Source organism: Gorilla gorilla, chromosome 1 (assembly GCF_029281585.2).
Source record: "Gorilla gorilla gorilla isolate KB3781 chromosome 1, NHGRI_mGorGor1-v2.1_pri, whole genome shotgun sequence".
NCBI classification, from domain to species: domain Eukaryota; kingdom Metazoa; phylum Chordata; class Mammalia; order Primates; family Hominidae; genus Gorilla; species Gorilla gorilla.
Genome location: NC_073224.2, coordinates 100,947,294 through 100,973,006, shown reverse-complemented (window position 1 = coordinate 100,973,006; position 25,713 = coordinate 100,947,294). Strand labels below are relative to the sequence as shown.

At 46.6% G+C, this 25,713-nt stretch overlaps 1 protein-coding gene across 2 annotated transcripts; it reads left to right on the top strand.

The window, feature by feature from the left end:
- Positions 1–14: 14 nt before the first annotated feature.
- On the top strand, positions 15–25,713 carry SYT11 (synaptotagmin 11). 2 transcript variants are annotated; one of them, XM_019024042.3, is made up of 4 exons: positions 15–336; positions 8,461–9,287; positions 21,013–21,133; positions 21,711–25,713. In XM_019024042.3, the coding sequence occupies exons 1-4, from the start codon at positions 303–305 to the stop codon at positions 22,019–22,021; spliced, it is 1,293 nt and encodes a 430-aa protein (XP_018879587.1). In that variant the 5' UTR covers positions 15–302; the 3' UTR covers positions 22,022–25,713. The 2 variants fall into 2 exon arrangements, with proteins under 2 accessions (XP_018879587.1, XP_004026984.1); XM_004026935.5 differs by having other exon boundaries at positions 28–336; positions 21,013–21,136.

Here is a 25,713-nt window from a genome sequence, read left to right as displayed (position 1 = left end):
CCGAGGACCATTCGGAAGAGGCGGAGTCTTCTTCCGAGGACCATTCGGAAGAAGGCGGAGCCTACCTCGCATCAGGACCAGTCTGACTGCACCTGCATCCTTAGCTCAGAGCATCCCCGGAGCATCTTAAGAGCTGAGCGCAGCTGACAACTAGGGGCCGGACCGCCGCAGGAGGCGTCCGCTGGATACCTTCCCCCTTCCCTGACCTAGAGCTCTACAGCTGCTGCCTCGGTACTGACCGAGGGTTCCCAGAGCTGTCTCACCATTGCAAAAACGTTATAGCAACAGCCTCTGATTACGACATGGCTGAGATCACCAATATCCGACCTAGCTTTGGTAAGTAGACTCGGGAAAACTGAGCTTGAGGTGGTCAGAACGGTTGCAAGGCCAAGGGGGCCCAGCGGCAGGGCAGAGAATGCAGCCCAGACCAGAGCCTTCAAAATGCCAGCCCCACTAAAATCGGGCCTGTGGTGGTGGGTAGTGGGTAGTGGGCAGTTGACAGTGCATGAACTTGAGCTATGGGCTGCAGGGACTGGCAGGGCCTGAGCCACACCGAGGGTGGGGAAGTCCAGGATGCTAAAACCTTGTATGGTGCACTGTCAGCACTGCTGGAGGTGAGAAACAGCAAGCGTGCGGAGGATGTGAACCCCTCCTTCTGGGGGAGGAGAGGTGGGGTAGGCCAAGCCCTCCCCCTTGGGGCACACAGGGCGGTGCCCCTTCCTCCCCCTCCCATTCCTAAGGGCTGCGGGGGAGGGAAGTGACAAGGGGGATGGGGCATCAAGATGGCAGCTTGGAGACTGTGGGCCGTGTGGCTGGCAGCCAGGGGAGGCGGCGGCCTCTGGGGAAAGAGGGGTGCGGGGGTGGGGAGCAAAAAGGAAGCCACTCCTTAAGCCGGTCAGCTGGATGCTGGGGCTAGGAGGAAACGTGAGCCCTGCAAGTTCCATTCCGCATCGTAATGGTGGGGTCCATCCGATGCTACCAAATGGCGCTTGGCGCTGCTGGGCTGGGGGATGACGTGATGTCTATTTCTGGGCCTCCTGGCAGCGCCGAGGCTCTCCTTCCGGGGCCTTTGTTCCCTGTTTCCCTGGGCCGCCTTTTCAAAAAGGGGGACTGACCAGCGTTGATGCTGGCGGGGGCGCGATCCAGGCCGGAGGGGGAGGGGCAAAAGAGGCCCAGCCCGGGGGAGGCCGCTTTGTGTACCGCAGAAAGCATTACGTCATTTCAGAGCGGCTGGTCCCCGACCCAGCCCTGTGGGCTCCAAGATTAGTTTTACACTCCCTGGAGCAGAAAGTGGAGTGGAAAATAGGGAAGAAGGTGGCAAAGACAAGCTTGAGAAGGAAGTTTTTTCCTCTTTGGGGACTCCTGCAGTATATGCTAAAGGAGCAAACTTCCTGTGTTATGCTTTCCTGATCAAATAAATAAAATATAATTGCCCTGCTTCTCCTTGATTCAGTTTAGATGGGGGAAGCCAGTGAGAGTTGCTGCCAAAGAACCTTCTTATTCCTTCAGGGATTCTATCCCTCAGACAATCCAGAAGGTTTGAGCATCGGGACTCCAGTTTTTAGGGTGGAGACACAATCCAGCTAGGAAATGGCTTTTCTCATTCCTGAATAAGAGGTACAGTGAAATGAGCAGAATCCAGTGTGCTCTATCCCCTCAGAATAAGGAAGAAGAAATCAAATCAGATGTGTTCAGATAACTGATCTTCACACTCATTAACTACTTGTTCTCACTTATTCCCCAAGGCTAAATCTTGATTGTATTTTTTCTTCCACTTCACCTTCCGCATCTTTATTCTTTGAGTTCTAAGTTTCCAAAACAAAAGTCCCTTTCATGATCACATGAGCAATCCATGATTTCTTCCTGTTCTTTTTCTTCTTATTCCCTTCCAACAGATTCCTTTCTCTAACTGCAGTTCCAGAATCCTTGAAAAAAGGAGATGGTGTGGAACATAATATAGTGATTTCTCTTAGAGGGACTATTATTGGGAAAGGGAAAATAAATTATATCAGCCTGTTACATACTACATTTTATTTAATCCTAACAAATACCCTCGAGTGTATGTATTATTATATATACTTGCCAGACAAGGAAACCAAGGCTCAGAAATAAAATAACTTGGCTAAAGCCAAACAAATGACTAAAGGTAGCACTAGTTTGTTTTTGTTTTTGTTTTTGAGACGGAGTTTCGATCTTGTTGCCCAGGTTGGAGTGCAATGGCGTGATCTTGGCCCACCACAACCTCTGCCTCCTGGGTTCAAGCGATTATCCTGCCTCAGCCTCCCAAGTAGCTGGGATTACAGACAAGTGCCACCACACCCGGCTAATTTTGTATTTTTAGTAGAGATGGGGTTTCTCCATGTTGGTCAGGCTGGTCTTGAACTCCCGACCTCAGGTGATCTGCCCACCTTGGCCTCCCAAAGTCCTGGGATTACAGGTGTGAGCCACTGCACCTGGCCAATGCTAGGATTTAAACCAATGTCTGGCTGAAGCCAAAATTTCTTCTCATTCCATTGTATTATATTTGTCTACTTGACTGCGAAAGGCTATGTTTAGGAAAGGGGGTGTCAATAAAAGCAGTTCTGGTCAGAAGCTGAAGGAGCTGGCCAATAGCCCAGATGTGTCTTGCAGGTCTTTAAACCATTACAGAGGATCTCCTACATAGAGAACTACCACTTCCAACTTTTTCACATCTCATAGAGTACTTCATTTCAAATGCCACAGCACTTGGGTGATACACCAAGCCAACACTCAATTATCCATGACCATGGAGGACAAAAGAAGCGAGAAGCACAGGTCACTGCAATTTATAGCTACTTTAAAACACTCACTTCAGCCATTAGTTTCAACTTCCATTTCCCACCAAGCTTTGGACTAAAGCAAGACAGAGAGCTTTAGGTTTTAATATCTTTGATGATTCTAGCTCATTGTCTTGGTTTCAGGGAGAGAGGCAAGAGTTAACAAATACTAAAATGAAGAACAGCAAAAATAGGAAACAAGACCAGGGGGAACAACTAGATAATTCAAAGATGCGTTCATCTGTTTCTCTTCTTTTCCTTCTCTATCCTCCTTGAATATGAGAATTCTTCATCTTCTCTCTTTTCTACCCTATCTCCATTTTCTAACAATAGAAGTTGATGCATTGTAAATACGTAAGCAGCAGTGGGTTGCCCCCCACCCGCCCCCCGCCACACTGCTGCAGGGAATAAATCTATGATAGAGCCAAAAGAATTGCCCAGATGTCTCTTAATCTAAGCCTTCAGATCCCTCTTTATGATCATTCCAAAAAATATGCCTGTCTTGGTAGTTTCCTGTGTTCCTCTTCTCATAGAGACAGTGTTCAGTTTCACTAATGAATAGCAAACAATTTGCAGGAAAGCACCTGATTGATGAATGGAGAGCCACTTCCTTAGGCTGTGCCCATTCTTAATGGCAACTGAATCCAATTAGTTGTTCAACCAAATATTTACTGAACTCCTATTAGAAGCAAGAGACTCTTGAGGGATTCAAAGATCCATAGGATATTGTTCCTGCCTGCCTTCAAGTAGCTTACTACCAAGGCTGTCTCCATTTTGTGAAAACTTTCCCTAAAAGCTATTTCATTTAATACTTTGAGACTAAACACTATTATTATTCGGTATGGATATAGACATGGTCACCTTGGTTTATTTTGTTAATAATGTTTTGCTCCTTATCTATATTATTTTAAAATGTACCCGGGTACAGTGGGTCATGCTTATAATTCCAGCGACTCAAGAGACTGAGGCAAGAGGATCTTGAGGCCAGGAATTCAAAACCAGACTGGGCAACATAGCACCTTGTCTCTAAAAAAAAATTTTTTTTAATTAGCCAGGCATAGTGGCATGGTCCTGTAGTCCCAGCTATTCAGGAGTCTAGGGTAGTAAGATTGCTTGAGCCGAGGAGTTCAAGGCTGCAGTCAGCTGTGATTACACCACTGCACTCCAGCCCGGGCCACAGAGTGAGACCACGTCTCTAAAAAAATAATAACAATAAATATATATTTTAAATAAAATGTAACTCTTCCTTGGTTAGGCATGGTGGCTTACACCTGTAATCCCAGCAATTTGGTGGAGACTAAAGCAGAATTGCTTGAGCCCAGGAGTTCAAGACCACCTGGGCAATATAGTGAAGACTCATCTCTAAAAAAAATTTAAAAATTAGCTGGGCATGGTGGCTCATGCCTGTAATCCTAGCACTTTGGGGGGCCAAGGCTGGCAGATCACTTGAGGTCAGGAGTTCGAGACCAGCGTGGACAATATGGTGAAACCCCGTCTCTACTAAAAATACAAAAACTGGCCAGGTGTAGTGGCACGTGCTAGTAATCCCAGCTACTCAGGAGGCTGAGGCAGGAGAATCACTTGAACCAGGGAGGCAGTGGTTGCAGTGAGCCGAGATCACGCCATTGCACTCAAGTCTGGGCAAAGCAAGACTCCATCTCAAAAAAAAAAAAAATTAACCAGGCATGATGGCACATGCCTGTAGTCCCAGTTACTCAGGAGGCTGAGGCAAGAAGATCATTTGAACTGCAGAGGTCAAAGCTTCAGTAAGCTGCGATCATGCATGCCACTGCACTTCAGTCTGAGTGACATGGTGAAATTCCATCTCTGCAAAAAATACGAAAATTAGCCAGGTGTGATGGCATGTGCCTGTAGTCCCAGCTACTCAGGAGGCTGAGGCAGGAGGATCACTTGAGCCCAGGTGGTGGAGGTTGCAGTGGGCCAAGCTTGTGCCACTGCACTCCAGCCTAGGCAATAAAATGAGATGCTGTCTCAAAAGAAATAAAAAAAGTAAGCTCTACCACAATGCCTGGCAGGGACATATAAATTTACATAAAAAATAGCAATTTTATTATTGTCACTGCTATACACAATATTACATGTATATTATGACCAGTGCAGATGAAATTATACCTGCCTCTCATGTAATCTGGACATTATGCTCATAGTATTGTGCTCATGATGCTCATAGGCTTTCTAGAGAAGATAAACCCTTCATCTAGGTCTGGAGGGAAGAAAAAGCCATGGATTGGTTGGAGAGGATAGGAGAGGATACCTCTAATAGAAGGGAAAACAGTAGGCATTATACTAATTATAGTCCGAGATTGTGGTTGCCTAAATTCCTAAGTCATTTTTGACTCATCAAGTGAGGTTATTGACTATAAATAGGTTTTTGAGTCCAAATAGAAATTTACATTTATCCCTGATATATGTAATCATCTTGACTCAATCCTTTTTTTTTTTTTTGAGATGGAGTCTCACTCTGTCACCCAGAATGGAGTGCAGTAGCACAATCTCAGCTCACTGCAGCCTCCGCCTCCGAGGTTCAAGCTATTCTCCTGCCTCAGCCTCCCAGGTAGCTGGGATTACAGGCACCTGCCACCATGCCAGGCTAATTTTTGAATTTTTAGTAGAGACAGGGTTTCACCATGTTGGCCAGGCTGGTCTCAAACTCCTGACCTCAGGTGATCTGCCTACCTCGGCCTCCCAAAGTGCTGGGATTACAGGCATGAGCCACCGCACCCGGCCTCAATCCTCTCTTTCTAATCTGCGGAGGCTGTTTTGGATTCACTGACTCTTTTGTTCAACGCTTACTACATGCCGCATAGTTCTGGGACGTGGGACTATAGCAGTGAACAAAACAGACAAAGTTGCTGTTTTATTAAGCTTGTCTAGTGATCAAAGACAGATAATAAATATATGTCAGGATAATAAGCTCCATGAAGAAAATTAAGGAAGGGTGATGGGGACATTATCTTACTTGGGGCAGACAGGAAATATTTCCCTCATCCAGTGAGGTTCGAGGCTCACAATAAGTGAAGCAGTGAGCTGCACAGATGCCTGATGCGCGGTGGCTCATGCCTGTAATCCCAGCACTTTGGGAGGCCGAGGCGATTGGATCACTTGCGGTTGGGAGTTCGAGACCAGCCTGACCAACGTGGAGAAACCCTGTCTCTACTAAAAATACAAAAATTAGCCGGACATGGTGGCGCATGCCTGTAATCCCAGCTACTCGGGAGGCTGAGGCAGGAGAATCACTTGAACTCTGGAGGCGGAGGTTGCGGTGAGCCGTGATCGCGCCATTGAACTTCAGCCTGGGCAACAAGAGCAAAACTCCGTCTCAAAAAAAAAAAAAGAATGTTCCAGAAAGAATCGGGGAAATGCTGGAATTATGTCTATTTCCTTTTCTTTTTTTTCCTCGCTCTGTTGCCCAGGCTGGAGTGCAGTGGCACGATTTTAACTCACTGCAACCTCCACCTCCTGGGCTCAAGTGATCCTCTTACCTTGGCCTCCCAAATAGCTGGGACTACAGGCATGTGCCACCATGCCCTGCTAATTTGTGTAATTTTTTTGTGTAGAGATGGGGTTTTGCCATGTTGCCCAGGCTACATTTATTTCCTTAGTTCTCCCTCCCTTCCAAGTGGTCCCCTAAAAAGTAAAGTGGAAAAAACTATAGGCCTAATCTGGACCTTTAAAGCCTAAACCCAACTTAGCCTCAGTGAACTTGAGGGCGCGAAGAAACTTGAGGGTCCAATTTTTGTGGGAAAAGATAAGACTAGGGTAAGGGAAACAAAAAAAAAATCTATTTCTCTCTCTCTCTTTTTTTTTTTTCGGGATGGGGTCTCAGTCTTTTGCCCAGGCTGGAGTGCAGTGGCACGATCTCTGCTCACTACAACCTCCGCCTCCTGGCTTCAAGTGATTCTCCTGCCTCAGCCTCCTGAGTAGCTGGGATTACAGGTGTGTGTCACCACACCTGGCTAATTTTTGTATTTTATTTTAGCAGAGACAGGGCTTTGCCATGTTGGCCAGGCTGGTTTTGAACTCCTGACCTCAGGTAATCTGCCTGCCTCGGCCTCCCAAAGTGCTGGGATAACAGGTATGAGCCGCCACACCCGGCCTATTTCTGTTTAGTTATTTGTTCATCCAATACATAGTGCCTGCTATGTGTTTTAAGTGCTGAGGGTACAGCAGTGAACAAAACAGACATAAATTTTTGTCCTCATGAGACTTATATTCTAGTGAAGATAAATAATAAATTGTAAAATAATATGCTTGTGGGTGTTTATTCTTACATATTTGTGTATGTATTTTATATATTTTTTTCTTACATGTGTAGGGGTGTGTGTATCAGAGAGCGAGAATGACAGGGCATGTTGAAAAAAATTAAGCAAGGCTAGGAAGAGTGGGTGGTGAGGATGGAGAAGATTGCACTTTTAAGTAGGTGAGTCAGGAAAGGCCTAAGAAGGTGACATTTGAGCAGAGATCTGACATTTTCCACTAATAGGGAAGAAAACCCCTATTTCTTCCAGTGAAGGATTTATTAAGGTAATAATAATGAAAAGAGAAAGTCCCTATTTCTTCCTATTTAGAATAATATATGTATACATAAATACATATATATACATACACACATATATACATATATACACACATATACATATATACACATATACACACACACACACACACACATATATATACATACATACACACACCTATTTTTTTGCCTACAATGGATATATTCATCCCGGAGGAATACCTTTTTTTTTTTTTGAGACGAAGTCTCGCTCCATCACCCAGGCTGGAATGCAGTGGCACGATCTCAGCTCACTGCAACCTCTGCCTCCCAGGTTCAAGCGATTCTCCTGCATCAGCCTCCCAAGTAGCTGGGATTATAGGCACATGCCACCACGCCCAGCTAATTTTTTATATTTTTAGTAGAGACGGGGTTTCACCATGTTGGTCAGTCTGGTCTTGAACTCCTGACCTCAAATGATCCACCCGCCTCAGCCTCCCAAAGTGCCAGGATTACAGGTGTGAGCCACTGCACCCAGCCTTGTATTTTATATACCTGGGAGCTAAAATTTTGGAACATATTTTAAAAGTACATAAACCCAGAATTCTTCCTTTTGGCACCCATCCATTTTTACTACCCTGAACACCCTACCAAGACCATCTAAACTCAGCTCCACACCCTTCCACCTTAGCCTGACAGCGAGTCAGTCAGTGCAGGCCCTGTTCTGGATGCTATGGAATATCCTGAAACCAAACATCTTGTGTAACAGTTGAAGTGAACAGGTGCTCATGTAAAAAGGTGATCTTAGAACACGTACAGAGAAGCTTTATGTGAAGCACAAATCAGTATGAGCAAACCAAGTCTATAAGTGCTGAGAGAAGGTCTAGAAAAGAACAGAGAGTCAAGTGGGGTGCTTCAGAGAAGGCTTTCTAGAGAAGGCTGGGAGGAAAAGCCGTGGAGTGGTTGGAGAGGTTGGGAGAGGGTGCCTCTAATAGAAGGGAAAAATTCTGAAGCCCAGATGAGCACATTTTGCTTTAGAGGCTAGACTGAAGATTAGCTTGGCTCCAGCGGTGGCAATGAGCAGGGGAGATCTAGACAGGAGGTAAAGTCCACCCGCCCTGACACATCTCTGATCTCTGCCTTCAGATGTGTCACCGGTGGTGGCCGGCCTCATCGGGGCCTCTGTGCTGGTGGTGTGTGTCTCGGTGACCGTCTTTGTCTGGTCATGCTGCCACCAGCAGGCAGAGAAGAAGCACAAGAACCCACCATACAAGTTTATTCACATGCTCAAAGGCATCAGCATATACCCAGAGACCCTCAGCAACAAGAAGAAAATCATCAAAGTGCGGAGAGACAAAGATGGTCCTGGGAGGGAAGGTGGACGTAGGAACCTGTTGGTGGACGCAGCAGAGGCTGGCCTGCTAAGCCAAGACAAAGATCCCAGGGGGCCTAGCTCTGGATCTTGTATAGACCAATTACCCATCAAAATGGACTATGGGGAAGAACTAAGGAGCCCTATTACAAGCCTGACCCCTGGGGAGAGCAAAACCACCTCTCCATCATCTCCAGAGGAGGATGTCATGCTAGGATCCCTCACCTTCTCAGTGGACTATAACTTCCCGAAAAAAGCCCTGGTGGTGACAATCCAGGAGGCCCACGGGCTGCCAGTGATGGATGACCAGACCCAGGGATCTGACCCCTACATCAAAATGACCATCCTTCCTGACAAACGGCATCGGGTGAAGACCAGAGTGCTGCGGAAGACCCTGGACCCTGTGTTTGACGAGACCTTCACCTTCTATGGCATCCCCTACAGCCAGCTGCAGGACCTGGTGCTGCACTTCCTCGTCCTCAGCTTTGACCGCTTCTCTCGGGATGATGTCATTGGCGAGGTCATGGTGCCACTGGCAGGGGTGGACCCCAGCACAGGCAAGGTACAACTGACCAGGGACATCATCAAAAGGAATATCCAGGTGAGTAGGAAGTGTGTGTTGGGGAGCAATGGTAGGTTGGGGGAGAAAATATCTCAGGGGATAAATGGAAGGGGGAGGGGAGTGGGTTGGGTGGCAAAGAAGGGCTATAGAGAGGAAGTTCTTGGCTGTCAAGGATAAGCAGTGGTCAGAGTAAGACAGAGGGCCTGGCAGATTAGGTCTCCTCTAAGAAGCAACTTCCTGAGGAGAGAAGGTCCAATAGCTTTCACCATTTCACTTAGTGGTTGGCATCCTGATGCTGTCCAGCTTACTTGGAACAGGCTGGCCTACCATTTGTAGATCCTTCATTATATCAGGGATATGGGGGCTAATTTCCTCTCCAAAATGATGTGATCTTCCTCCAGTGAATTTATTTTTCACAGCTGAGAAGCTATGACAATAATTCAGTAATTTTTCCCTCAGCTTCCCTTTCCCAACCCTAACCTAGGGGTGTAAATGATACCATGTACATGTCTTTTTTTTTTTTTTTTTTTTTTTTGAGACAGAGTTTCACTCTTGTCGCCCAGGCTGGAGTGCAATGGCGCAATCTCAGCTCATTGCAACCCCCACCGCCCGGGTTCAAGCAATTCTCCTGCCTCAGCCTCCCGAGTAGCTGGGATTGCAAGCACCCATCACCACGCCTGGCTAATTTTTTGTATTTTTAGTAGAAACGGGGATTCACCATGTTAGCCTGGCTAGTCTTGAACTTCTATCCTCAGGTGATCCACCTGCCTCGGACTCCAAAAGTACTGGGATTACAGGCATGAGCCACTGCACCCAGCCGTCATGCACATGTCTTCTTATGACCATTTTACAATGCAATTCAATGAATTGCTTCACCCAGTTCTAGGCCCAAACCTTTGCCATAGACACTTCCCCTCTCTCCATTTCTCCTGTCCTCCCTCTTTGTATTAGAAGAGGGACGAGGGCCCTCCATCCTGCCTTCTCTCTCCCTCTTCCCACTGGACCGACATTGGCTCTTGAGTTGTAATTTCAGGAGCACAGTAAGTGTAGCCCCACCCAACCCCATTAGTTCATTTATTTCTTCCACAACTGGGGAGGCAGTGAAATGCTGCAGTTAAACACTTGGGCTCCAGAATTGGACTGCACGACTTTACTCTCCAGCTTACCACTTGCCAGCCGTGTGACACGGGTGAGTTACTCGACCCCTCTAAGCCTCTATTTTCTCATTTGTAAAATGGAGCTGATAATATTGTCTTCCTTACAGAGAATCAAATGAGACAATATGCCTGGCATATGATTGCCCTTGAAGAGGTTTCACTTTATTGAAGGAGAAAGACAAATATTTTTTGTAATTACTGTATAGTGAGTATGGTAGGTGCTATGAAAGAAGTTGTTGAAATTTTAAACTTAGAGTTTCATGTCTTTTTCAGGGTATAACATAAGTGGTTAAAATAGCAAGGACTTTGAAGTCAGACCTGAGTTTAAATCCAAATTCTACCAGCTAAATGACCTTGGGCAAGCTGCTTCACTTTTGCTAAGTCTCAGTTTCTTATGGGAATAGAGTAGGATGATGATTTTATATAGCTACTAGGACACAGTGAGCCTTCAATAAATTGCGACCGTTACTATTATTGTTATTCCTATTATTAGTCAAGTTTGATACCTGGGTGATGCATGTGGTTTGTAAATATTTATATTTTGTTTTGACACAGTGAAGGAAGACAAGGGAGGAATTGGTGAAGGAGGTTAGGAAAGAATTTCGAGGCCACTAGAAACAACTGCACATCTCCCAGAAAGAGCTCTGCCTGTGGGCAGATCATACTTATTTCTTGATACCTTTTTTACCTGCAAGTCCTCACTGGACTCAGTGGGTAGACAGGAGGCTCAGGACTGGATAGAAGAGGCTTCTAAGTTAGCAGGTGCAGAGTGTGCAGTGAGTACCCAGGAACAAGGTTTGCCTGCTGAAGAAGGGTACTGTGCCAAGTCTGGGTGGGGGACAGCAGGGAGCACACTTTGTGTGTGTGTATTCTTGCCTTCTCTGCTCTGTAGTAGGCACCTGTCCCCCTGCAGCCAGCCCGGTCCTGCCTTTCATTGCCTGAAGGAACTGCTACTGCCACCTGGCACACTCAGATCCATGTCACAGGGGCCAGGGAAGTCCAAGAATCTTGAAGAATATTAGACACATTTATGATTGTGATTTAGGGTAGAGGTGGCCCTCAGGACATCTGGCCCCAAGAAGGGTTTATTGAGGTTATGTTGGTCCACCTAATACAAGGGCTCCTTGGCTAGAAAATCACTCTGAAAGAGGTTCTGCTAATTATAGGAAAACTTGGTGAACGTCAGAGCATAAACAAGACACTGCCACATCTTGTGGTTCTCAATGCCAGGATACAATGAGACATCCCAGAGTCCAGCCCTGAAGGGGTTTTCGCATCCTCTGAGACTGGAATCAGAAGGTGTGAACAGAAATGGAAGCAGTGGCCTGTTTCGTCCCCTCCTCTCCCCTCCCTTGTCCCATCTTTTTTCCTCAGGGCTCTGCCGACCCATTCTGCTGTTTCCGTATTCCCTTCACAGCAGCTCCCATCCTCCACTCCTTCCCTTGTCTACCTCTCCTTGAAGGAGGAGCCTTTCCAATACACCCTTCCCTGTGACTCCAACCTTGGTAAAGTCACCAACCAGCTGGACTCCTCCAGACAGCTATACACTTGCAGCCCAAGGCTGGGAGTAGAACATGGCTCTGTGCCAAGCTGCAGCTGGGAAGAGACTGGCAATGAAAGGGACTGATTTGGGCTGGGAACAAAACAGCCTCAAATCAAGGGCACTGGACACAGCACAGACAATGGCATTTGCTAAGCTGCCAGGGGCTCTTGGCAAGAGCCACATTTCTTTCCACTTTATTAACTCCCTTGAGGAGGGATAAGCCAGGGCTAGGATCCTGAGCAACACATGCCCTGGAGGAGGCCCGAGATAGGATACCCAGAGCCTGTGCAGCCCCACCCTAGAGCCTTCCAGCCTCCCAGGCTTCCTAAACCCATTTTCCCAACCAGCGCCCGTAGGCAGGACTATGTTCCATCTGAGCCATGGCTGTGATCTCCCTAGTCACTCATCCACTAGGTTCCCTAGAAGTGCAGGCTGCGAATGTCTATCCCAAATCCTCCCTACCATAGCAAAGTAGGATCTCCCCTTGGTGAACGTGAGCTAGAGCTGCCATGGACCATGCCACACTGGCTGTAAAGGGCTTTTTCCTGGTCTGGATTACATAGACCAGGAAAAAGCTACTGCACTCTAGCCTGGATGACAGAATGAGACCCTGTCTCAAAATAAAAAATTAAAAAAAAAAAGAAAAGAAAAGAAAATATGGCCAGGCACAGTGGCTCACCCCTGTAATACTAGCACTTTGGAAGGCCAAGGCGGGAAGATTGCTTGAGCCCAGGAGTTTGAGGTTGCAGTGAGCTATTACCACAAACTGCACTCCAGACTGGGCAACAGATCATGTATGTGTATTGCAGGGAGGAAAAGGGGGATGGGATTGAATGTTAAGGTTTTGTTTTCCCATGGTTGTGATTTAGGCTAGAGGTGGCCCTCAGGACATCTGGCCCCAAGAAGGGTTTATTGAGCTTATGATGGTCCACCTAATACAAGGGCTCCTTGGCTAGAAAATCACTCTGAAAGAGGTTCTGCTAATTATAGGAAAACAGACTATCCCTTGCCCAAGTATTATTTCTTCTGAGTGTATTCTTTAGGACCACTGTTCCTGTTCCTCTGTTCCACTGAAGGAGCAAGGAGATTGACCTCAGAGAGCCGAGCCCCGCAGCTCTGTCAGGCATGAGAAAATCCTTTCTCCCCCTTGTCCTTCTGCTTGCCTGCCCCCCAACAGGGCCTTTGCCTCACTAGGCCAAGGGGCTGGGAAACAGAGCTTGCTCACAGCCTTCAATGGCTCTTTCAAAAGAAAGAGCCATTGACATAGCTACTTGGAATGGGAATTGGGTAGAAAGAGAAAGGGAGGGGGCTTGAGGGAATGACATTAAACTGCCTTCAATGCAGAATGGAGTGGCATTCAGGTGGTGTTGTGGCTACAGACTTGGGCATCACAAAGCGGCGCTGAGTGGGGATGGGCATGCTGCCCGTGTGAGATGGCCCAAGGTGAAGGAGGGATCAGATGGAGGACAGTTGCCTGAGGAGTGATTTTAAGGGAGAAAAAAATGAAAAGGGTAACCAGAAGTTGTCAACTTTCCCAAAAAACTAGGAAAGAGGCATGGGGATTTTGATTAGGAAGATTTTCCTAGAATGGATGATTTAGGATACAGAATTTTAAATAAGTATTCGGGAAACCTAAGCTATAATCTTGTCATTCGTGTTATTCTTGCAAATAAAACTGTGCTTTTAAAATCAAATGTCGGCTAGGCGCGGTGTCTCAGGCCTGTAATCCCAGCACTTTGGGAGGCCGAGGCAGGCGGATCACAAGGTCAAAAGATTGAGACCATCCTGGCCAACATGGTGAAACCCCGTTTCTACTAAAAATACAAAAATTAGCTGGGCGTGGTGGCACGTGCCTGTAGTCCCAGCTACTCAGGAGGCTGAGGCAGGAGAATTGCTTGAACCCGGGAGACAGAGGTTGCAGTGAGCCAAGATCACGCCACTGCACTCCAGCCTGGCGACAGAGCAAGACTCCGTCTCAAAAAAAAAGAAATCAAATGTTGCTTTTCCCCTCACCTATCCTTCCTCTGTATATAAAGTTAGAATCATATTTAAAGACTGCATATTTAGTATTTAGATACTCAGTATTGAAGGATGGCCCCAGAAATGGATATATCAAACCTAGCTAACATTTTATTATTATTCATGGAAACAGAGGGGAGCAGTAGCCAAAACAATGCAAAAGTCCTTTCTAGATCAGTGCCGTCTAATGATGATAGAAATGTTCTATATTTGCACCATGCAGTGTGGTAGCTACTAGCTACATGTCGCTATTGAGCACTTGAAATGTGGCTAGTGTAACTGAGGAACTATAATTTTAATTTTATTTAATTTAAATTAAAATGTAAATAGGCACGTGTAGCTAGTGGCTACTGTATTGGATAGCTCAGTTCTGAATGTTTTGGAATCCATTCAATTTTCTTTTCCATATGGGATTACTTTTCATTTGATGTGACTAATAGTAAAAATGAGTTTATATTCACTGATTACATTCTGATTTCTGGCAAAAGGAAAAAGCCCAGAAGTATACTGGTTGGCAAGGGCAACCAGACTGTAATTCAAAACTGGCTGAGGGCCAGGCATGGTGGCTCACGCCTATAATTCCAGCACTTAAGGAGGCTAAGGTGGGCGGATGGCTTCCACTCAGGAGATCAAGACCAGCCTGGCCAACGTGGCGGAAACCCCAGACGTGGTGATTCACGCCGGTAATCCCAGCTACTCAGGAGGCTGAGACACCAGAATCGCTTGAACCCAGGAGGTGGGGGTTACCGTGAGCTGAGATCGTGCCACTGCACTCCAACCTGGGTGACACAGCAAGACCCTGTCTCGAGGGGAAAAACAAACAAAACAAAACAAAAACACATTGGCTGAGGGACCAAGCATGGTGGCTCACACCTGTATTCCCAGCACTTTGGGAGGCTGAGACGGATAGATCACTTGAGCCCAGGAGTTTGAGACCAGCCTGGGCAACATAGCAAAACCCCATCTTTACCAAAAATACAAAAATTAGCTGAGCCTGGTAGCACATGCCTGTAGTCCCATCTACTCAGGATGCTGAGTTGGGAGGATCACTTGAGCCCTGGATGTCAAGGCTGCAGTGAGTGCACACCACTGCACTCCAGCCTGGGCAAGAGAGTGAGACCCTATCTCAAAAATAAAAATAAGGCCGAGCGCGGTGGCTTACGCCTGTAATCCCAGCACTTTGGGAGGCCGAGGCAGGCGGATCACGAGGTCAGGAGATAGAGACCATCCTGGCTAACACGGTGAAACCCCGTCTCTACTAAAAATACAAAAAATTAGCCGGGCATGGTGGCAGGTGCCTGTAGTCCCAGCTACTCAGGAGGCTGAGCCAGGAGAATGGCCTGAACCCGGGAGGCGGAGGTTGCAGTGAGCCGAGATTGCGCCACTGCACTCCAGCCTGGGTGACAGAGCAAGACTCCGTCTCAAAAAAATAAAAATAAAATAAAACTGGCTGAGGATACTTTCCATGGATACAATTAAGAGCTGACAATAGGCCGGGCATGGTGACTCACGCCTGTAATCCCAGCACTTTGGGAGGCTGAGGCAGGCAGATCATGAGGTCAGGAGTTCGAGACCAGCCTGGCCAATGTAGCGAAACCCCGTCTTTACTAAAAATACAAAAATTACCCGGGCATGGTGACATGCACCTGTAGTCCCAGCTACTTGGGAGGCTGAGGCAGGAGAATTGCTTGAACCCAGGAGGTGGAGGTTGCAGTAAGCCATCGCACCACTGCACTCCAGCCTGTATGACAGAGCGAGACTTCATCTCAAAAAAAAAAAAAAAGAGCTGACAATACATATGTTATGGATAAGGACAAAATGTGGGGCTTCTCTCTAGCAGAGAAAAAACATGAAAATATTTTTAAAGTTGATCCCCTTTTGTATTTCAATTTCAAAAGCTAAGGAGTGGGTTTAAACTTTGGTTAGATTTTTTTTTTTTCTGAGACAGTTTCACTCTGTCGCCCAGGCTGGAGTGCAGTGGCACGATTTCAGCTCACTGCAAACTCCACCTCCTGGGTTCAAGCGATTCTCCTGCCTCAGCCTCCTGAGTAGCTGGGATTACAGGTGTGCACCATCATGCCCCACTAATTTTTTGTATTTTTAGTAGACGGGGTTTCACCATGTTGGCCAGGCTGGTTTTGAACTCCTGACCTCAAGTGATCTGCCCTCCTCGGCCTCCAAAGTGTTAGCATTACAGGCGTAAGCCACCATACCCAGCCTAGTTAGTTATTTTTTATGCCCTGTGAGAGACATTTCCATATGCTCCTAGGACGAAACATAGACTCAATAAATTTTTAAAATCATGTGAAATATCACAGTTTCATTCCTGGAGATGACTTAAGGCCTACAATCAAAGCACAAACTATTAGGCTTATTTCTTGTTTTTTATTGATGAGTTAATTGGCATATTTGCTGCCGCTGTTCTTTCCTGCACCAGACATACCTGAGTAGATAGTGAACTAGCCTGGGAGCTTCTTAAGGGTAGGATTCCTCAGTATCCATCTTTTCAGCCCTAGCTTCTAGCAGAGAGTGCCTGGCACTTAATAAGTGCCTAACAAGTCATTTTTGTGGGTGTGTGGTGTATATAAGGTTGGTGATGAGCATAGTTTATTTTTGCTCAATTTAAGAATTCCTGGAGTAGATGACATTTCTTTGGGGCTTTGAAGAATACAAGGAATAAGGGTGATCGTGGGGGTATGATTTTGTCCCAAATTTAACTTATTATGTTCTACATTCCTCAAAACTCACCTCCCCTTTTTTTTTTTTTTTTTTTTTTTCTTTTGAGACGGAGTCTCGCTCCGTCTCCCAGGCTGGAGTGCAGTGGCGCGATCTCGGCTCAATGCAAGCTCCGCCTTCCAGGTTCACGCCATTCTCCTGCCTCAGCCTCCCGAGTAGCTGGGACCACAGGCGCCCGCCACCACGCCCGGCTAATTTTTTTGTATTTTTAGTAGAGACGGGTTTTCACCGTGTTAGCCAGGATGGTCCCGATCTCCTGACCTCGTGATCCGTCCGCCTCGGCCTCCCAAAGTGCTGGGATTACAGGCGTGAGCCACTGCACCCGGCCAAAACTCACCTCCTTTTGTTTTCTTTATCCCAGCCTCATCCCCACTTTCTAAAGCTAAAAACACAAGAAATAGTCCACCCTTTCCTCCCTCTTCCCTACGCTTCACAGCCAATTAACTGCCCAAGCCTAAAAACCCCTGACAATTCTTCCTGAGACATATTTTACCTCCATGTCCATCTCCTCTGCCATAGCCCTAGTTCCAGTCCCAATCATTTCTTCTGCAGCACGTTGCTACAGAACAACGGAGTCTGCTTTTTTGAGATGGAGTCTCACTCTGTCGCCCAGGCTGGAGTGCAGTGGCGTGATCAAGGTTCACCTCAACCTCCACCTCCTTGGTTCAAGCGATTCTCCTGCCTCAGCCTCCTGAGTAGCTGGGGTTACAGGCACCCGCCACCACACCCGGCTAATTTTTCTATTTCTTTTTTTTTTTTTTTTTTTTCCCTGAGACGGAGTCTTGCTCTGCTGCCCAAGCTGGAGTGCAGTGACTGCGATCTCGGCTCACTGCAAGCTCTGCCTCCTGGGTTCACGCCATTCTCCTGCCTCAGCCTCCCAAGTAGCTGGGACTACAGGCACCCGCCACCATGCTTGGCTAATTTTTTTGTATTTTTAGTAGAGACAGGGTTTCACCTTGTTAGCCAGGATGGTCTCAATCTCCTGACCTCGTGATCCGCCCACCTCAGCCTCCCAAAGTGCTGGGATTACAGGTGTGAGCCACTGCGCCCGGCCTAATTTTTCTATTTCTAGTAGAGATGAGGTTTCACCATGTTGGCCAGGCTGGTCTCGAACTCCTGACCTCAGGTGATCCACCTGCCTTGACCTCTCAAAGTGCTGGGAATATATAGTCGTGAGCCACTGCGCCCAGCCACAGCAGCCTCTTTTTGACAGGGTCTCACTCTGTCACCAAGGCTGAAGTGCAGTGGCTCAATCACAGCTCACTGCAGCTTCGATCTCCTGGGCTCAATCAGTCCTCCCAAGTAGCTGGCTCTATAGGCACACGCCACTGCGCCCAGCTAATTTTCTTTTTTTTTTTTTTTTTGAGACAGAGTCTCGCTCTGTTGCCCAGGCCGGAGTGCAGTGGCGCAATCTCGGCTCACTGCAAGCTCCGCCTCCCGGGTTCACGCCATTCTCCTGCCTCAGCCTCCCCAGTTGCTGGGACTACAGGCGCCAGTCACCACACCCAGCTAATTTTTTTGTATTTTTTTAGTAGATACCAGGTTTCACCGTGTGCCAGGATGGTCTCGATCTCCTGATCTCGTGATCCGCCTGCCTCGGCCTCCCAAAGTGCTAGGATTACAGGCATGAGCCACTGCTCCCGGCTATAGCGGCCTCTTAACTGAGCTTTCTGATGTTGGTCTTCCTCGACTTTAGCTCATTTTCCACCTTTCTCTGAAATAATAATCATTTTAATAAAATGATGACAACTGGCCAGGCATGGTGGCTTACACCTGCAATCCCAGCAGTTTGGGAGGCCAAGGTGGGCGGATTGCTTGACCCCAGGAATTCGAGATCGGCCTGGGCAACATAGTGAGACCCTGTCTTTACAAAAAATACAAAATGTAGCCTGGCATGTTGGTGCACACCTGTAGTCCCAGCTACCTGGGATGCTGAGGTGGGAGGATCTCCTGAGCCCAGGAGGTGGAGGTTGCAGAAAGCCGAGATCTCACCACTGTCCTTCAGCCTGGGCAACAGAGTGAGAACCTGACTCAAAAAAATGACAGCTTTGCCACGCCTATACTCACCACCCTCCTCTTGTATGGGTGCTGCTGACTCTGCTCTTTGGTAGTGTCCCAACAGCCCTTTACTCTAGCCTTGCCCACCTTTCCAGGTTCCTGACCTACCCCTCCTAACAGCCACCCCCACTTCAGGCATATTCACCTCTCAACCATTCTCTGAACACAGCTTACCTTTTCAGGCCCAACTCCTTTGTACCAGCCATTTCTGTCAATCTGCCTGATATGATCATCCCTCTGCCCATTGCTTCATGGTTTTGTACCCCCATCAACTCAGTCCAGGCATCAGCTGGTAAAGCCTTCCCTGAATCTCCATGGCCGGGCGCGGTGGCTCACGCCTGTAATCCCAGCACTTTGGGAGGCCGAGACGGGCGGATCACGAGGTCAGGAGATCAAGACCATTCTGGCTAACATGGTGAAGCCCCGTCTCTACTAAAAATACAAAAAAAATTAGCTGGGCGTGGTGGCGGGCACCTGTAGTCCCAGCTACTCAGGAGGATGAGGCAGGAGAATGGCATGAACCTGGGAGGCGGAGGTTGCAGTGAGCCGAGGTCTCGCCACTACACTCTAGCCTGGGTGACAGAGCGAGAGACTCTGTCTCAAAAAATAAAATTAAAAAATAAATAAATAAATTAATTAATTAATTAATTTTAAAAGCCTCCCCTGAATCTCCCAGCTCTAGGTGCCCAGAGCACTTAGACAGGCTTCTCATTTCTCTGACAAGTCCCGTACAGGTTTATTTACTTCTCTGACTCTTCTACTGAGTGGTAAGCTCCTTGGGAGCAACAACTGAGTCCCATCAGCTCTGGATCCTCAAAACCTGGCATGCAGTGCCTGTGCAAATGTTCTTTAAAATGTTCTTGGAGGGGCCAGGCACGGTGGCTCACGCTTGTAATCCCAGCACTTTGGGAGGCCGAGGTAGACAGATCACTTGAGGTCAGGAGTTCGAGACCAGCCTGGCCAACATGGTGAAATCCTGTCTTTACTAAGAATACAAAAATCAGCCGGGCATGGTGGTGGGCACCTGTAATCCCAGCTACTCTGGAGGCTGAGACAGGAGAATCACTTGAACCCGGGAGGCAGAGGTTGCAGTGAGCCGAGATCACGCCACTGCACTCCAGCCTGGGCGACAAGAGTGAGCCTCTGTCTCAAAAAAAAAAAAAAAAAAAAAAAAAAAAGTTATTGGAGGACTAGAGGTTTTTTCAAGCTCAAAATGGAGCCTAGCATCACATTTAAAGATGGAGAAACAAAGATCAGGGTGCTGGGGAGGAAGCTGACTTGGCTGGAGAAGGTACACTGGAGTGCACATTGGGGTGGGCAGAGCAGGTGTGGATATTCACCTTGTGAAATGCAGGGACAGGTTCAGTGACTTGCCCAAGGTCATGTGGTGAGTAAGTGGCAAGGTTAAGATTCAAACCCAGTTCTCCTACCTCCCACCGTACAGTCTTCAGAACTTTTTAAAGGATAAGAACCAAATGAGAGGATGCGCTTCTATAGTGCACACTATGTGCTGGGCACCATTGCAGTTTACAAATTTTAACTTATTTAATCCTTCTGATAATGCTATGTGGTAGGTACAACCTTTCACCCACATTTTATAGGTGAGGAAACTGAAGTACAGAGATGTTGAGTAACTTGTCCAAGGTCACAGATAAGAAATAGCAACTGGGCATGGTGGCTCATGCCTGTAATCCCAGCATTTTGGGAGGCTGAGGCGGGAGGATCACTTGAGACCAGGAATTCAAGACCAGCCTGGGCTACACAGTGCGACTCTGTGTATAGAAAAAAGAAAAATTAGCCAGATGTGGTGGCACACACCTGTAGTCCTAGCTACTCAGGAGGCTGAGGTGGGAGGATTGCTAGAGTCCAGGAGATGGAGGCTGCAGTGAGCCAAGATCACGTCACTGAATTCCAATCTGGGCAACAGAGTGAGACCCTGTCTCAAAAAAAAAGAGAAATAGTCAGGATTTGAATCCAGGCTAATCTGGCTCCAGAGGTCATGCTCATAAATCCAAGGCTATGTGGGCTCTCCATGCAAATTATTTAATATTAGAATTATGGTTATAATGTTTCCTTTCTCCCTCCTTGTTAAATAAAATCATAACACCTTTCCAGGGGATGAGCATCTTTCCAAAAAACTTATCATCCCTGCACTTGTCCTCCCCCAGACTCTTCCCACTGCTCTGCACACTTTTTGTGCTCTGCCCTGCACCCTCTGCCAGGATTCTCACCTGCCATTTTTTCCTCACAGAAGTGCATCAGCAGAGGGGAGCTCCAGGTGTCTCTGTCATATCAGCCTGTGGCACAGAGAATGACAGTGGTGGTCCTCAAAGCCAGACACTTGCCGAAGATGGATATCACCGGTCTCTCAGGTAGCAGCTATTTACTTCAACCTATTTCTTACTGTCTGAACCACCCCCGACTCCTTGCCTGTGGCCCAGATAGACCTCCACACTTCAAGATCCTTGCCTCTTTCACTTTTAATCTGCTCCTCTTTCTGTAGACATTCTCTTCCTGATGAGTATCTACGTCCAATAGATTTCCCTGGCTAGGAAGATTCTTCAGTTGAACAAATGGGGTCTTTACATTTGGCAAGGTATCCTAAATAATATTCATGCCAGGTGCTAAGAGAGACTTCTCAAAAAGGCTGCAGGCATTTGTCTCTGTGCCCTTTAATATACTTCTTGGTATCATGGGATTTCTTCAGACCTAACCTGAGAAAGTTGTTCTGTTCTATTCCTGCTTGGTTTCCTTGGCCCCTCATCCAGGCAGGCAGACTCACATATAGTCAGTGTGTGTTTATTGTGCAATCACTAAAGAACACATGGGATGGCCATCAAAGATACGAACAACAGAGCCCCCCCTTTCCCAACATGAAATTACCATTACATAGGAGAGGACTGTGTCATAGGTCTGTCTCCCTTTTTCTTATCTCTTTGGGGGCCCCAGATCCTTATGTCAAGGTGAACGTCTACTACGGCAGAAAGCGCATTGCCAAGAAGAAAACCCATGTGAAGAAGTGCACTTTGAACCCCATCTTCAACGAATCTTTCATCTACGACATCCCCACTGACCTCCTGCCTGATATCAGCATCGAGTTCCTCGTTATCGACTTCGATCGCACCACCAAGAATGAGGTGGTGGGGAGGCTGATCCTGGGGGCACACAGTGTCACAGCCAGTGGTGCTGAACACTGGAGAGAGGTCTGCGAGAGCCCCCGCAAGCCTGTGGCCAAGTGGCACAGTCTGAGCGAGTACTAATCCTGTTCTTCTCTCCTCTAATCCCCGGGGGCCAAGCTGGGGAGGGATGTGGAGGGGAAAAAGATGACAGAGAAGTGGACTCAAAACCTCATTTTAGTTGTAGAAGAATATTTCTTACAAAACAAATTCCACAAAGAACACCCTATATGACCACAGCTGCAGATCAGTTCTTAGCAATGATGTTTTTTTTTCTGCTTTGCAAGGCGCTAGAATCTTTTATTTTACTTTATTTTTTTTGAGGCGGAGTTTCGCTCTTGTTGCCCGGGCTGGAGTGCAATGGTGAGATCTCAACTCACTGCAACCTCTGCCCTCCAGGTTCAAGCGATTCTCCTCCCTCAGCCTCCCAAGTAGCTGGGATTACAGGCACCCACCACCATGCCCGGCTAATTTTTTGTATTTTCAGTAGAGATGGGTTTCACCATGTTGGCCAGGCTGGTCTCGAATTCCAGACCTCAGGTGATCCACCCGCCTCGGCCTCCCAAAATGCTGGGATTACAGGTGCGAGCCACCGTGCCCGGCCTCTGGGTTTTTTTTTTGTTTTTTTTTTTAGTGGGGGACAAAAGAGAGGGAAAGACCCCTATAAATCTATATATAACAATGTAACCATATACTTGCATGTCTAATACAAACTGAAGAAATTAGCCTAACTGCCAATATCAAGTTGCAGATTTTAATCCATGGAAATTGTGTTTTGTGCTGAATTGTATTTGCTGATTACCTGAAATTGGCTTCTTTTTATTGGGCTTCTCTGGAGAATTTCTCCCACTCCCCACCTCTGCAGAAGAAAATTTTGCTCTTATAAAACCTCATGTTTTCGTCATTCCCATCTTTTCTTTTTATTGCCTCTTATATCTCTGCTCTTTGACCTCAAGGTCTAGAGGTCTGCAGTAAGCCAAGAAACAAAGGTGGGGTGGATGAGGCAAGGTTTGCAGGAGAAAGAGGAATTGAGAAATGGGGTATTTTTGCTATCAGCTCTTCTGCTATGAAGTAGTAAAGGGCAGTCTATAATTAACTGACAGACCTAACTGAAGCACAGAGAATACATCAGACTTATGCATCCAAGACATCAGAACTTGGATTTTATCAAACTTGATGACTTCTCTAAAAGGAGCTTTGGAAACTTCAAATTCAGCTATAGGATAGTACCAATGAACACATCCAGCTGATCCCAAAAGCTGTTTTCAGGTATAAGGACAAGGAGAGGAGACAAGTGATGACAGCCATTCCCCTTTGCAGCTATCTACTATAGTGACAGCCATTTCTTGGTTGATGGGTTGGAAGTCATCAGAGGTTTGAAGAATTACACTGGCCTTTGTTTTTCCGGAAATGCCGACCATGGAGATGCTTTAGAGTCTTCTCAAATAGCTTAGATGTTGTAATGAGGTTAGCTTTGCTTCATAAAACAGGGGCCCTCAGAAGTTCTCCTTAAATTTTTCAATAAAAATTTAGCTTTTAAAAAAATAACAGTGTGACTGAGTGAATGAAGATAAGTTGGATTCTTTCAGAGCATTCTTTTCCTCAAAACGAGCTGCATAGTTCTTGGAATTTATGTCTTACCACATGGTGGAAGGATGGAGGAACTACAGGATGCAATTCTTCTTCTACCAATGGGCAATAGAGGTTGAGAGAGATTCAGCATCTTTCTGGGATTAGAATTCAAGTCTCTTTACTCCTACAGCAGCTGTGTCTCCAACGTTGAGACTTTGCAGATGGCACAGACTCCATGGATAATAGGTAAACTTGGGGCCGGGCGCAGTGGCTCACGCCTGTAATCCCAGTATTTTGGGAGACCGAGGTGGAAAGATCGCTTGAGCCCAGGAGTTCAAGACCAGCCTGGGCTACATGACGAAACCCCATCTCTATCAAAAATACAAAAAATTAACTAGGTGTGGTGCTGCACGCCTGTGGTCCCAGCTATTCAGGATGCTGAGGTGGGAGGATCATTTGAGCCCAGAGGTAGAGGCTGCAGTGAGCCATGATCATGCTACTGCACTCTGGGCTGGGTAACAGAGTGAGATCCTGTCTCAAAAATTAATTAATTAATTAATTAAAATAAACTAGGTAAACTTGGATAGGCAGTAGATATTTTTGCCCACCTGAGGAGGAACTCAGTCAAGCTGTTGCTTAACAGCTTGATCCAGGGCGTGAAAGGTTCGTTGAGACTGAAGTGTTCACTTCCACACAAGAACATCACTTTTAACCTTGCTTTGGCGAAGGGAGTCGGAAAGCTGAGTCTCTATGGACGGGGGGGTGATCTTGCTTTCAGTGTTCCCTCAGCTTTTGTGGATTTAAAACCATTCTGCTCCCCCCAAACCTTTTGTTTGATTTCAGCCCATGTTCTTGACAATGCAGAGCAATTCTGAGCAGTCACAAAGCCTACTCTCTGTTCTTGTCCCTGCCAACCCCCACCCCCCATAATCTGACTCACAACTTCACCATCAGTTGGGGTCATACCACTAGTCTCTGTCCTATACCCCATGAAATGTAAATACTGTATCATAAGTAGAAGAAAATAATTTTTGTTTTCTAAAAATGCATTTTGAGATAGTTTAATGTAAATCTGACAGGAGCATTCCGAAGCCCCATTAGGAAAAAATTTAAATGGTTCCTCTTCATCGCCTTAATGTCTAAAGATCAGAAATCGCTGAGCAAACCCGCTTTTGTTTCCTTCCCAGAAACAATGCAAAACAACAGGTGGAGATAGTCTGGTCTTTGCCCTGCTGTGTGTGCCTCTGTAGCTCCTCCTGACAAACGTCTGGGAAAACAGCCTCACCCCACTCTCCTCTCTCTTCCCCATTTCCTTGTAGCTTTATTCCTTGCATTCTTTGGGTCTACTGAGCAGTGGGTGCTGAGGTGACAGGGGAGGAACCAGTTGTTCTGTAGCCTAGGAACTGCCTCAGTGTCTTTGCCAGAAAAAGGCAAAGAGGCGGACAGTGCAGGGCTCCTCCCTCCTACCTCAGGCCTGATCCATCGTGCCCTTGACTTTGCCGTCTCAAAGTTTCTTAGCTGACTTTGGCTTTCACATTTGTTCTTTCCAGAGCTAACTGATAAGAGTGGAGGAGGAATGCCTTCTCCTAAGAGTCAGTTGAAAGAAAGACAAGAGAGTCACATCTTAGCTTTTGCACAAGGCATTCGTGGTCAGGAATAGGTTAGGGAATGGTCACTTCTGATTTTCCAACAGTTGCTCCTTCTCTGAAGAGATCTTGATTCCTTTGGGAAGACAAGAATTTTTCTTAATAACAAAGGTCCCTTTATGAGTTATTCCTTCTTTCAGTTCATCTCACTGGAGCACAGCCAAGATGGACATGTTTATGGACAGTGCTCTAGATGTGAAAACAGATAGAACTGGTTTGTGGGACAGGGGCAGCTTGCTCAGGAGAGGGAATAACACAGGTCCCTTTTCTTGGAAGGCTTGTACTATGGCCATGACAGTGACATTGCCCTCACCATGATCCCTCTCCAAAGTGGTTGTCTTTCTTTACCTTGTGTCTTCTCTTGTAAAAATGAAACTCAAAAATAAAATAAATGTGTCAAATTTTGAAAAAAAAAGAAAAACTGAAAAAGCTAACATGAATTGTGTGAAATTGCATAATGCTGTAATGCTAATCTACAATATGTAATGCTATCTTGTATGTTGAATTTGTTAATGCACCACACAAGTGCAAAATAAAGACTGATTCACATTAAATAGG